Raw genomic sequence first — 14,329 nt, forward strand, 5'->3', positions numbered from 1 at the left:
TAACTGGGAGCTTCATACCAAGAGCTGGCCTGAGGTAAATCATGGATTTTTTTCTTACTGTAACTCAACAGCAGATGAAAACAGTTAGAACAGGCTCCAAGAGTTTGAGGATACCAAAGTAAAATAAACAAATAAAAGACTATACACAGCCCAAGAACTTAACTCTAGGTTAGGAATGAGAAAAGAGCAGTCTTTTTAGGTCAGAGGCAGTTTATTTTAAATGTGATTTGATTTACATTTATAAGCAGCTTTCCTGACAGGAATTCTTTAAGTTGCCTTCAGTTCTAAAACAAACCTCTGTCACTTTCAAACTTAAAGTACTTTGTCCCCAACAAAACATATGAAAATATAATTTAAAGCACACTTTTCACAGACACAGTACAATACATTCACTATACACAGTATAACAAAATAGTCCCATCTTTACCTGTTTAATAATACTGTCACAATGAATAGGTAAATAGAAACTGGAATTTCAGTTTTATAGTTGAAAGGAATTTACATGCAACAATGACGTTTTACAACTGTTTAGCTGTTGAACGAACTCGCCCAGCCTGTAGTTCTTGCACAAGGAGCAGAGCCAAAACGTGTTTGCTGGCCAGATCTGTTGCCAAAGCTGCAGAAGGTGGGAAGTGGCCACTTGGGGCCTTGTGTGTACCAGTAACTCTCATGTCTGGATCATCCTTTAAACCCGGCTGTCACGGTCACCTCTCTGGCATCTGAGAGAGGGATGTTTCGCTTCACTTTGGCTGTTCTAAACACTTATTCATTAGGATGGTTCTTACATGTTTTAATGAGACTTTTACTCTGCTGGAGAAAAGGTAATTGTCATCCTTAAAAAGTTTTCCTTTAAAGCTTTGGAAAAAAAATAGGGAAAGCTCATTCCTCCTTTATATGAGCTTTCTTTTGCACTTAAAAGAACAGGAACCAAGCCAAGGCGATGACTCTTAAAACTGGGAGTTCCTCCTGCACCCTTGCCAGGCAAAGGAGTGTTCAGGCTAGGGCTGGTGGAGGGTGCCCACCTCTGCTCCTGGCCAGCTGAACTCCAGGAATAGCACTTGTGAGAAGAATGCTCAAGGCAGGATGGCAAGCAACAAATGTTCAGGTATGGTCCAGACACGAAGCGCTCTCATGTTGGCTTTTAAGTCAGTCTCTGACCACCTGCTGCAAGAAGCACTTAATCTTCAATAAGGCTCAAATGTCATATTTCAGCAAAATTAATTGTAAAGCTAAACAGAGACTTCCAAATGGAATGCAGTGACCTACAATGAGAAGCAAAAAATGCACAAAGAAAATCTGAAAACACAATGAACATGAGGGAGAGGCATTAGAACTCCCTTAGCACAACTAATGGACCTCCTTAAACCATGCGCTGAATTTCTCATTTTTATTTGCAACCGCAGCACATGCTCGTACAGTAGTTGCAAGAATTGGCAACACATAAAACATTAAATCTGTTGGCAATAGAGAACTACAAAGTGCTTCAAAACTTCATCTGAGATGAAGATAATTGTTTCTCACACACACATAAATTTGCACTTAAGTATTTCCAAGTGTCTTTCTAACAGATAGTTCAGGGGTAAATATTTAGTTGGACTGGGATATTGGTCCTCAAAAGTTTGATGGGCATGAACATAATATGACATCTTGTACAGAGAAAAAAAATGTAATTGCTAACACTAAAGTGATTGTTTACTAGTTCGAATGGCAAGGTTTTCAGCATTTCAAGAGGGAGAAAAAAAAAGATTTGCAAGATAATATAAAATACAGCAAGCACACCTTTTTATGTATGTTATTTAAGTATGAAAATATTTTTAGCATATTATGTTAAACATTCTTTCTTATTTATATTTCCATTACCTAAAAGACTTGCTACTCCACTGATAACTCCGTTATGTAAGGCATGTTAACTATAGTTTGATGAGGGCTGTACTGTTTTGGTTTTGCACACACATTGACAGATGCATCGAAAGTCTTCATCACGTTACACTCTTGAAAGGATGTCAGTGCCAAGCTCTCCTCCTCACGCTCCTGTCCCACACGTCAGTACAACTAAATATGCAACGTCCCCCTAGTTCTTATTTTTTTTGTTTTTTTGGAGAAAAATGTTCTGAAGAACCTATAGCTTTTATAGCACCTTATCTCAAAGTAATGAAAATGGGTAAGATGATAACATGTGCAAATGTACAAAATCATTAACTCTACAAAGATACATCATTCCAAAATTACAGAAAATTTTAAAGCATGCATTTAATTTTTTTAAAGGGTTGCTGAGTGCTTCCCCTGAAAAAGGTGGCTGTTCTCAAAATCAGCAACTGCTGGTGAGGATTTCTTGGCACATTTGTGACCAGCATGTTATTGCTGCATCTTCCTGATGATCTCAGCAGACACGGGGGGATGGAAATTGATTGTGTGGTGCCGCAGGCCCTGAGCTGTCTTGTAACTCTTTCCACAGCGACATTTGAATGGTTTGCGTACGCGGATTTGTGTTCGGTGGCCGTTCTTGGCGTGGTACTTGATACCGTTCACATTCTGTAAGAGAGAAGGGAAAATGTCAGTGCTCAGGTGGGCTGACATGGGCTCTGCTTCCAGTTAAAACCTGAAAATGGATCAATGTTATGAGCAAAATCCCGTAACTGCCAGGAGCCAGCAGCTCCCACTGGGTAGTACACACGGGCTGCACTCCCAAGGTACCAGATGGGACAAGGAAAAGAATTTCAAAACTTACCTACCTGGCTAATCCTGATTTTTATCTCCCAATAGACGTCACTTCCCAAAGAATACCATTTACTGGACTCACACATGGTTGCTCTTTGCGTCCTGACATCTTTTTCATATAGCACTGACAAATCTTATTCAGAGGTTCATTTACAAGCAAACAAAGAATTGGCATGAAAACTCAGGTCACACCTCTTTAAAGAGCTGAGACTCCCCCATGGTGGGTCTGTTCCGTTTTGTGTCATTGTTTCTAGATACGTCTTTTAGCTCCAGCAAATTCTGATCGTTTACACATTGCCTCCAAAGAAATAACTGCAGGGAATGCTTAACTCAAAAAAGTTACACAGGACACTTAAAAAATAATCCAGAGAAGCTGTCTTCAAAATAGCTATTGTTTGGGAATACTCCACAGCTAAAACTGGAGAGCTTATCCCCACTAGTGCAAACCACAGCAACACAACACCACACCCTGTTACACTGGCAAGGGCGGGAAACAGGCCACACTTCTGCCATGTCAACCAAAAAAACCTTACTAAACATAAATCAAAGTAATTCCCCTGTCTTCCTTTTCACATATTTCTGGCAAAAAATGGAAGAAGCTGTTGTGTTCTCAGCAGCTGTTTTGATACTGTTCTGTGGAGTATACTGGAGTCTCTCATCTGATCCCACTAAAAGAGCTCGGATTTTTGGATAAATAAGCAAAGGCATACTGTCTTTCATTTGAGCTTCTCCTAGGATGAAACCAAAGAAGATAGTGTTTGTGACAAAAAGAGACAGTTCCAAGGCTGTGTTCTCTCTAAAGATTCCAGATATGCATCTCAGTATTTTTTAAAGATGAAAAAAAATAGAAAAGAAAAAGCTAAAAAGCTAACATCAACTAACAGCCTGCATATTAAACAACCCACTAAATTAGGTCTTAGGGATTTTGTCTTTGCAGAATGACTGCCTGGTGTTATACATAACAGGAAGTCCCCTTGGCTCTTTAAATAACAAGTTTTATCAAAGTGCAGCTTACAGTAAGTGGAAGCTCCAGTTTGGAACTCACAGAAAAACTGTCTCAAATATCCACCCTGGAAAAGAGGTGCAAGACTGTAAGCAACTGCTCCTCCCACAGATTCATGCTCCTCTTCTCCAGCACATCCAGGCAATGACTCCTCACCTGAAGTTGCAAATCCAGCCTCTGAATTGTCCTTTACACCCTTAAAAATTCTGGACAACCCCTGCACAGCTGTCTCCTGGAGATGTGGGAGCTGAGAATCCCCCACTTCCAACACCAGACACAGGAACACGTCTGGGTGCAGAGCACTCAGAGGAGCCAGAAAGCTGTAGCACAAGTCCAAGAGCACATCAAAACTACACATCAGCCTCAAGAGGAGTCAAGTGAATTCCCTGCAAGTAATCTGAGATCCTGGGGCACCTTTTGGATCACCTCACACATAGCTTCAACTTCTAGCACCTACAGGGCCATTGGGGTGAGGGGGCCAGGATTGTCACTGGGTGGCAGGAGGACTTCATAAGGTATCTGTCATCATCTGTGTACCACAGGTCCTTACCTGTGCCTTCTAAAGAGGAGAAAATCTGGGGGTGACCTGCTAAACTTTTGCAACTGCAGTGAAATTTTTAAAACAAGCCCCTATTACCTATAATAACAATATTTTCCTAACAAAAACCTGTTCCTGTTTTAACTTTTAATTTTTCTAAGAAATCTCTTCTAGATACTTTTGAGCTACTATCACTTGCTACAGACATCGTAAATCTGCAATCACAAATTCCCTCACTATTCCATGCCAATGGTACTCTTCTCCTGATCCAGGTTTTTTAATGATCCATCAGCCCCAGTACACCCATTCCTTGGTGAAATGGGAGAAAGTATTTTCAGGCAGAAAAATTTAGGAGATGCTAAAGCAGAAACCTAAAGGGATGAATTGGGCCACGGAAGGTTTGAAAAACAGTAACCACGCAGAGCATAAGGAGCTTGTGTAATGTGAAATTTGACCTGTACTTCTGTCTAAAAGGAAACTGTTAGAATTACAGTGACTCTTCGGCACTTTTTCCACTGCTGCAATGTAAACACTTTGTTGTACGTCTGGGCTGAGTTTGCTGAGGTGCAGCAAAAGCCATGGCCAAACTCGTACATCACTTTTATTGCTCTGGTTACTTAGGTTGCTCACTATTTACTCTCACAGATGATTGAGGAAGAAGATGGCCATAGAGAAGGGCACTCTAAAAATCTTGAACAGGAGGAAACAATTATTAACCTGGGACCAGATCAGGAGGCGATAGAGAAGTTTAGACTGGCACTACCTGGTTTGCAAGGACACAAAGTCTCTTGTTGGGCAGGGCCCCTTTTGCACGGCAGGATTTGCAAAGGCACTACACTACAAAGTACCTGCCAGCCCCACTTCAAGTAGGAAAAGACATCTCAAAAGGATGATTTGAGAGATTTCTTGTTTCAGCCTTGGACATTCATACATGTTTTTGTACTCTTGGCTCTTCATCCCAAAGTTTTCTTTGTGGGTCCAGTTCCTCTGTTTGACTTGCAAGCTCTGGCTTGCTCCTTTCTTTCAAGAAAATTCCCTTGTTTCCCTCTCATTTCAATATTCTCCTTCCCTAAGCTCTGCTGAGTTTCACCACTCATAGGTCAGCCTTCCTGGGGGTTTGTGCCACCTGACAGGACCCTCATCCTTTCATCTGCCAGACAGTGCCTCAGCAGCCTTGGAAGGTGCCCCTTCTTCTCTTGCCCAAGGCCAAGAAAAGTCATGGATATAAGCTACATTCTGTACGCATTGAAATCTGTTATTATTTTTATTACTAATTTTGCACAAACTAGAAAATTTAGGACAAATACTTCAGGGTTTTCTCTATACTAGCATATATTCATTATTTGTCAGGTTTGTTGTATCTACTATGTCTCAAACTTCATTTGCTCTTTGGATGTTGCTTGAGTAAGTTTATCTACATCTTAAACACATTTTCAACATCCTTCTCCAGAGCTAGAGACCACTCAGGGATACTGAATAAAAGGAAAACTAATCAACACTTTCATCATTCCCCATTTTAGCTCCTAAAAGGTGGTATTTTGCAAAGCACATTAACTGCTCAATATCCATACACTTCTGGACAGGACATGTAAATTTGGATGTGAATCCAAAGTCTGGTGCAGGTGAACTCCACAGAAACAAGGATTATGCCTTTGCGTTCCTTGGAATCACACAGATGATTTTCTAAAAATCATATTTCAGGCATCAAAGATGAATCACAGGAAGAAAAATTATCCATAAATGAAAGTAATTATAACTTCTTCTCTACCTCGATAAGCATAATTAGAGAAGAAAGCAAGCTTCAGAAATTAGTTCAAAGACTTGTGTTTAAAGCATCCAGAAGTCAGTGTACTTCAGGTTTATTCAGATGTTTCTAACTATTCCACATGTACCTTAAAGAAAAGTATTTCTCCCAGGATCTGTGGCTTCTCAAGAAAATCTCTGCCACACTTATACAGACTACCAATACATGTTATAAGCAAGATATTTTTTAAAATAAATTTCCTGAAGAACGACGAAATCTTTATGACTATTTGCACTGCCTATGGGAAAGCGCCAGGAGACAGCAGCTGGGCAGGAGGCCAGCGGGGGCTTCTGATACACATCTGGGCTTGTGTATAAAATGTTCTCCTTACAGTTTCCATTGTCCGCCCCAGCCCGTTCCTTTGGAGTGTTTGTTGTACTCATTCTTGTCTTATTTACCTTTCCATAATGACTTTTCAGTGCAGAGGCCATCTCTTATCCTTGAACATTGTTTGTAAAAAGGTGCCCCATCCCTACTGGGTCCTTTAACCAGTATTGAAATACAAATAAAATCTCTAAAAATACCATTCTGCTTCTCAAACTTACGTCACCTAAGGCCAGACAAAAGAAAACTGTGTATATCCTCCTTTCCTCCTCGCTCCCTAAAGGAATGCATCCTTTCTCAGCCGTAAAGTGAGCCTGGCAATTACTGTATGTGCATGTCTGTGTTCCTGTTTGGAGCACTATAATTGTTTTACAGTCCTGACTGTGATTATCCAGTACCCACCAGAAAATCCCAGTGCTTTGATCACAGGACTCCCTACCCAGACTCCGTCAGACAAGTGGGTTAAGCAGAAGGAAGATAAAGAGGAAACAAGAAACACAGCTGACACAAAGCTAAAAGGAAGGAAACAAAGATAAAAATGCAAAAAGAAAAAACATAGGCTGAAAATAAAAAAGGGAGGAAACAGAGCCCACAGAAAAGAGAAATGAGGTGAGGCAGAGTTTAAGGAAATGTGCTTTTCTATCAGGAAACTAAACAGAGGTGAGTCTCTTACAAGAATATGGTACTTTTTATTTACTGCTGTTCCCTGTCAGCCCCTCTAAGGGTCATTAATTTGTTCCCCTGCCTGGCTGGTCTACCATTAATGGTGTACAAGATATCCCTTATAGACAGTCCTCATGCATTTGAGATGAAGGTAGTGAGATAGCAGGAGCAGGCACAAACAGTTTGCTCATTTGGGCAATAAAAAGACAGAGGGCTGGCAGTCAAACAGAGAACAGACAGGATACAGCAAATTACAGGGTTCTCCTTCCAGACTTTGCCATTAAGCGAATGTTTTCTGCAATGCATAGATGCCCTCTGGGCACACGACTTCTAACGATCACCATGGCTTGTTTGCTTCCTGAGCTAGGGGGATTTAGCTTTTTATACCATACCCTCTGTCTGGCACAGCTCCTGCCACACGCAAGGAAAGTATTGATCTTCCATAATGGGAGTTTATCTGCAAAGTAATGCTTGCAAGTAGTCCAAAACCATCCTTCCCTCTGCCCTGGCCCTGGAGATGCTGTTCAGTTTTTCCTGTAACTGGAGAATAAACACTATATAGTTCAGGATAATCTCAGCAAAAAGACTTTATGTCCCTAAGAAACAAGCACACTGCTTTCTTTTCCATGTTTTATGAAACAGCGTTGTCAGGGCTAAGTGGTCTGTACAGGAACCTGAGTCTTATGATTTACTGCTGTGGGAGCTGCTGCAGCATCACTGAAACAGCCTTTCATCCACTACATGGTTTCATGCACAGGTTTTCCATTCTTGCCACAGCTGTTTTATCTCAAATGCTATTGGCCTTCCTCTATTTCTATTTCATACTTCTGCTCTCTTTTAAGTCCCCACTTACCAGTTATTTAAAGGACAAGCCATAAAATACAACCAACCCAGCCACCATGGTTTTTTCAGTGCAGTTGGATTTTCCAGTAGTTCATGCAAAAACTTTAGAAAACAACTTAGAGGAAGTGTGCTAACCCACTACTTCCATTATGTCAGTGGTTAGAGAATGCCATACTGAAGTGCAAGATGTTCCACACAATTTCATCTGTCTCTGCACTGGATGCATGTGAAGCAACACTCCTGTAATATCCTGGCATGTTCTACATTGGCAAGCTCAAGGTTCCAGTTTAGAAATGCTTCACTCACATAAAAAGGACAAAAAATTTCTCATGATGGAGAGCAATTAAAGAACGGGGCAGGATGGGGGTGTCAGGGAATTGTTTCCCAGGTTGTCACACAAGGGGATGTATGTGGGGTCACTGATGGCTGCGTAAATGTGTCATGGGAACTCAGACCCAGGACAGAATGATGCCAGAATTTCTGCAAGGCTCTGCCTTCCCAAGGTGAATTCTGACTTGCATGATGTTAACCATCACATTCCACACATCGTCTTTAACAGAAAATGCACCCTGGGCACCGTCTCACTAAAGAGGAGGCAGTATCTCTAGGAGTTAAGCAGAAGGAATTGTTCCTGGCACAGATGGACAGAAGCTTTTTATTTCATGTTTCTTAAGGGGACCCAAGAGATTATTTTGCTTGTAGTACCTCCGGCATTCTGCAATTAATTTGTCTAAATAATAGAAAGCTCATTAAAAGCTTTTGCTCATGTAAAGCAAGAGTTGCTATATGTAATCTCTCTTGACAGACTGACATCCCTTGTAAAACTGATAAACCTGGCTGTGCTTGAGAGGAAACTAGTGAATAAAATATTCTGCTAAAATATCACAAAAATAATTGTGAAAATCCATTAAATGAGAAGAGTGCAAACTGATTTTAGAGGCTTTCCCCACCACCTACACCAGCAGGAAACGAGGTAGGTCTGCACTACTACTTACCTTATATCTTTTTTTACATCCAGGAACAGGACAGGCAAAAGGTTTCTCATCCCCTCCGTTCATGCACATTGAGCTAAGGATAGCTTCAGAGCTGATAGCACTTTCTGTAGTCCAGGACTCATCACTGTCTGATTCTTCATAGTCTACTTCCTCTTCATCATATTCACTACCTAAAAAAGCAGGGTAGTCAGATAAAACAAGAATAAATAAGAGCACAGCAAGATAACCCATTCTGCATTTATTACATCAGCTACAATGACTTGCAATTTCCCCACTTTTGTCTTTTCTGGAAGACAGTTATTTTAAATTTTACAACTGTATCTTTCTTGTAGTTATTTATTCCTTCATAAAGACACCAGTGGTTCTTTTTCTAATAACCAGGATGGGCATTATTAATATATCTTCATAAACTGTTAACTGCACGGCACAGAAAGTTCAAAGGACTGATTTTAAAATGCAGTTTCATTGCTTCTCAAACACCAGGATCCAGGATCTTTCCCAGTGCCCTAACGGAAAATGTGTTCCCTCCCCTCCTCCAATTAAAGCTAATTTTAAGGCATTTCTTTATGCAATACAATACTGAAGAGTGTAATTCTACAGATCATAAACAGTGTAAAATAATATGTTGACAAGTCCTAATGCATTTACTAGCCCTTTGGAATTAATAGGAATTATAGCACAACATTAATAAGAATTATATTGTAGCAATTACAGTTGTGAAATTCATTCCCTCAGGTGTGGGTATAAATTGCATTGTGTGGCTGCCCTGAACAGACCGCATTATGTTCCAGATATGCTAAGACAGCCATCTGAGCAGCTGGTGCTGAGTTTATTTATTATTTTTAATTGCAATAACTATTAATGAAATCCTCTGAAGAAGTTAAATGTGAAACAAGAGAAATTAGAAAAGCAGAATTCCAACTGTAAAAATACACTCAAAAAAAGAAAAGCAGGGGAGGGAAGAGCCGCAGCCGATTAAAAAGAAAATATATGCACAGAGGGAGAGAGAGGGAAAGCTGAGGGAAACTTCTGTGGTGTCAGCAGGAGGTGGTGCTGTGTTTCCCCTCCCCTTTCTTCTTTCCCTTTCCCAGCTCTGCTAAATTTTATCCTTTCTGCTGAAAGACAATTTGGCTCTGAGTGCTGGAATAGCTCCCGCTATTAAAGACAGTTATGTGACACTTGCATGGCTCTTCCCTCATGTGCCCTTTCAGTGCACAGCTCTGAGCAGCTCTACCCACCAAGGAGAAAATGCAGACAGACAGATGCCTCATGGCACTTTAAAACATTCTGAATTCACAGGGAAAACCCACACTGCCAAGTACAATGGGTTTTTAGGGGTGTTTCTGCTTCTGCTGAAACTCCATACTTACTGCCTCTTTGGACTCCCCCTTCCCCAGCATTCCCAGTCAGACTCAGCACTGAGTAACAACACGTGGCAACTGGTAGCTGCCAGCAGCCAGGGCTCCTGAGCTTTGGTCAGGACAGATGTCAGGCTGTCCACGTTTCTATCCCGTGGCTCCCATCTGTCTGGGATGGAGCGCAGATGAGGAAAGAGGAATGGTTTCCCACCAGCGACAAGCGTCGACATGAGCGCACGCATAGGCCCTGCAGCACATCTGGAAAACTCTGCCCTGCTGACTGCAGCTCCTCATCCCACTCGGAATGAGCGAGAGCCAAAGAAAGCATTATTGACCTCTTAAAATATTTCTGAACTCTAGGAACAGTTAACCTAAAATGAAGTTAAGAGTTGTTATAGTTTAATTAACTAATAAAAAAATGGAGGCAAAACCACAACTCTGCTTCTACGATTTCCTGCCCTTGATTGTATCTTGATGGAAAAAATTCCTCAAGCTGTTCCTTTCAAACCTTTTAGCTCAGTGGGGTTTTTTTAAAGCAAATGAAACAGAAAACCCTATTGTAAACACACATATGCACTCCTAGGATGACAAAACATACAATTCTAAACACTGATACCAACAATTTCTGTCTTTATAATCACCCCCCGTTGTGTGCCCCCTTAAGAGCGGGTGATTTCCACCCAAATAGGATTTTGTCCTCCTGAAGAAAACATCATTTGAAACTGTACAACATCTCTTAGGGACACCACTCCTTTTAGTGATGATAAGGAGTATGCATTCATAAAGCAACAATCAGTGCTCTTTAAAACTTAATATGCAGTATGATGTATAAAGTAAGAGATACACAAAACAGTGGGGAGAAGCTGCAGTCAGGACTATTTTGCATTTCCTTAGGTTTTCCTAGAGGGATTAGCGGGTGCCCTTTTAGTTTTTCTAGTAGTTTTGTACAGTAAGATCCAATTTTGTAAAAATGTTTGCCTGTACTTCAGTCAAAGGTAGAAAGTATGTGTGAGATCACACCATCCTTATGGTTTTCTTTTCATTGGCTTACCTGAACAAAAATGCAAGATTTGGTCTAGTATACTCAAAGCAGTTTTTTAACCAGTATAAGCAAATGCTCCATTATCTTAATTTTTAAAATTCAGATATCACTACAGATTTTACAAATACAATGAGCTTTTTCATATGAATGACAGTATAAATATGTACTTCTTGAACAAAACAGTAATACTAATGGTGCAGAGTATGATGTCATATGAACCTGGAAGTGCAGCCTATCACTGCTTTTATCTAACAGTGTTCTACTGAACTCAATTGCTTCTACTTTCTTAAAAAAAATAAAAATGAGAAATCCCAAATATATTTAAAAGGATCTTAGTATAAGGAAAATGCAAAAAAATTTACTGCCTTGAAAAATTTCATTAGCAATAAAATTCTACCTTAAAATAATTATGTTGTTTCAGTTGTTATAGAAAAACAACACTGATTTAGTCATGCTTTTAACCGATTCTGCCTCAGAATTTAATTTCCTCAGTTGTCAGTGTCTAAGAGCAGCAACCCATGTGGTGCCTCACCAACTGTGTGCAACACATCAGAGAGGGGGGAAATAAAACAAGAGGAAAAACAAAAAGCACAACGCGCAGGTTGGCGCTGCCATTACAAACAGCCCCTGGATGAGGTATTTTAATTAAGTGGCGCAGGGCTGAGCACGGTGGCTCTGTGAGGCCGTTCCCAGGCGGAGCAGGAGGCTCCATGTCAGGTGTACAAACTGCAACCCGAGCCGGCGCTGCCCCGGCTCCTGGGCAGCGTTCCCAGGACCAGCCCTGCGCCGAGGGGAAGCGCGCAGCAGCGCACTTTGATCAAGATAGAGTGAGTTAATTGCTTGCCTTTTTTTTTTTTTTTCCAGACTTGGTTGGTGTTTCACAATTATATCTGTAAATATTTACTTTTTTAAAAGGAAAAAGAAAAAAAAAACAAATTTAAGTGCCTTTGCATCTAACCTATGGCCTGCTCCAGGGTGTAACAACTGCGTGACTGGGGCAGTATTTGCAGTAACTCTTCAGAGAGGTCCCAGAGAGCTGCCTTGCTGAGCTCTGCTCGGATGCTGCCATGCTCATGGAAAACAGGATGCTCTGCTGGGGCAAGCTGCCCTCAAGGCACTGAGCTGAGCCATTCCTGTAGCATGTGGGCCAATGGCTTTACCCTTACTCCTCACGCTTGGAAAGCAGACTGAATGTTCCTCCCACTGAAAAATATGAGAACTAGGCTTCAGAAGTCTGAGTAGCAAAAAAAACCTCCCCCAAAACTTGACAACACACAGTTCTATAAGAAAAAGCATCTAAACATCTGGCTGATAGAGAAGCACATGCTTTCAGCAAGGCACTATACAAATATACAATATTATTATCATAACTAAATATTAGTTCTACCATAGCAAAAAAAACCCAACAAAACCCAAAACTCTCTCCTCTGGCAATGCTTTTTCTGTGGCTTCTTGCTAGATCATTGCTCTTTAAGATAATATCCAGTTTCATCATCTGGCTTTCATTCAGAGACCCTAAATAGTTCTACCTTGGCCTAACCTAAACCACTGCTTTATTATCCAAATAACTCAGTAAGATCTTCTTAATATTGCACCCGCCCTCGCATGCAATATTCCCTCAGTCCTGGCCCACAAAGCCATTTCCCCACTCCTCATTCTAGTGACCTTGCCAAAAGACTCACTTCATCTGTGCTGCCCCCAGCAGATCAAAAAATGAAACAAAAGAAAAGCAAGGAAAGAATGCTAGCTCAGCCTTTTTTTTCCCCTGCAATTTTCCATGCTGAGACAATGCCACTTCTCCTCAAAGGGGAGGCGAATTCCACTAGGCACAGCTCACAAAGTATGCCATATTGGAGCCAGATAGCACATAAAATTACCTGCTATGAGAAGCCACAAAATACACTGGGTCACAAAGAGTTCCAGCAAGTTACTTCTCTTGTAATTTTCACACTGCATTTAAACAACCCATCACAAATAAGGAAGCTGTCTATGTCACAGACAAAAGTAAAGACATGCACGAAAAGGGATTATGATTACTGCCTGCAGGGTAAGAAGCCTTTGTAGTTTGACAAAAAGCAAAACTGACCATAAAGACTTGGTCTACACCTCTGCTGCCAGTCAGTTTTCCTATCAAAATCAGTGAGAATGTCACTTAATCCTACAGCAGACATCTCACCTCTTCAATGCCCATCTACAACTTTTTCATTTTCCAGTAGATGAAGTCAGTACTTTAAAGAGCTCAGACATAGTTAGCAGAGAGCTAATTCATTTGCCATTCTGGAACAGATAACATGCCAGCTACACTGCTGAAAATCTGGGGCCTCATCTTTCATATTTCTGGGGTTATTTACACCACTTTAGCTAAGATAGATTCTGCCTTTTGCATGAGTGGATTCATTCTATCGTGAGATTTACAGAGAATTTTCCCCTGAACTTTAAATGAATCTTGGTTCTAGCAGGTGCACAGCATTTGTCGCTACATTGCTTTTCATATCTAAGGACTTCTCTGCTGTGCCTTTAAACAGAAAAAAGACAAAGCTGATTTAAACCAGCACAAGCTGTGTGTGCCATTTTAATGAGCAGGATCTATCTTGACCTCTGATCAAGAACATTATGAGTTCTTCCTTTCTCCTCCCATGAAGAAAAGAAAACCCAAAACATCCTTGTCAATTATTTCTGTGACCAGAAAGCATACATTTAAGTATACAATGAATAGCTGTGAGCAAATAGCTTACTGCAGTGGGAACCAACATTGCTAGTGTCACCAAAAGTTCATGGTAATTCCATGGATTTCTCATAAAATTCAGCTTCACACTTTGTCCCGTGTGAGACTTGCAGTTTGTATTTCATAGAAACAGTTTTATGACAGCACTTCTTATGTTAAGAACTTTGCATTCCCATATAATGCGACAGTTTCCTTGATAAAAAAAGTGAATTATTAATACTGTGTGAATTTTGAGTTAACACTAAAGCACATTTATGGATTTGTCAGACTTCTTCCCTCTGTGCCCATGGATGCACACAGCAGGGACAATGTTCCT

At 40.7% G+C, this 14,329-nt stretch overlaps 1 protein-coding gene across 1 annotated transcript in view; it reads right to left on the reverse strand.

The window, feature by feature from the left end:
• Positions 1-190: 190 nt before the first annotated feature.
• The window catches only part of JAZF1 (JAZF zinc finger 1), a 189,098-nt gene continuing 174,959 nt past the window's right edge, over positions 191-14,329 (reverse strand). The window contains exons 4-5 of the mRNA XM_066569158.1: positions 8,889-9,058; positions 191-2,532 (exon numbers count right to left, since the gene is read on the reverse strand). Of these exons, the coding sequence (XP_066425255.1) occupies positions 2,356-2,532; positions 8,889-9,058 (347 nt within the window). The 3' untranslated portion in view covers positions 191-2,355. The remainder of the gene's footprint in view (positions 2,533-8,888; positions 9,059-14,329) is intronic.

This window comes from Molothrus aeneus, chromosome 1 (genome assembly GCF_037042795.1).
Source record: "Molothrus aeneus isolate 106 chromosome 1, BPBGC_Maene_1.0, whole genome shotgun sequence".
NCBI lineage: Eukaryota > Metazoa > Chordata > Aves > Passeriformes > Icteridae > Molothrus > Molothrus aeneus.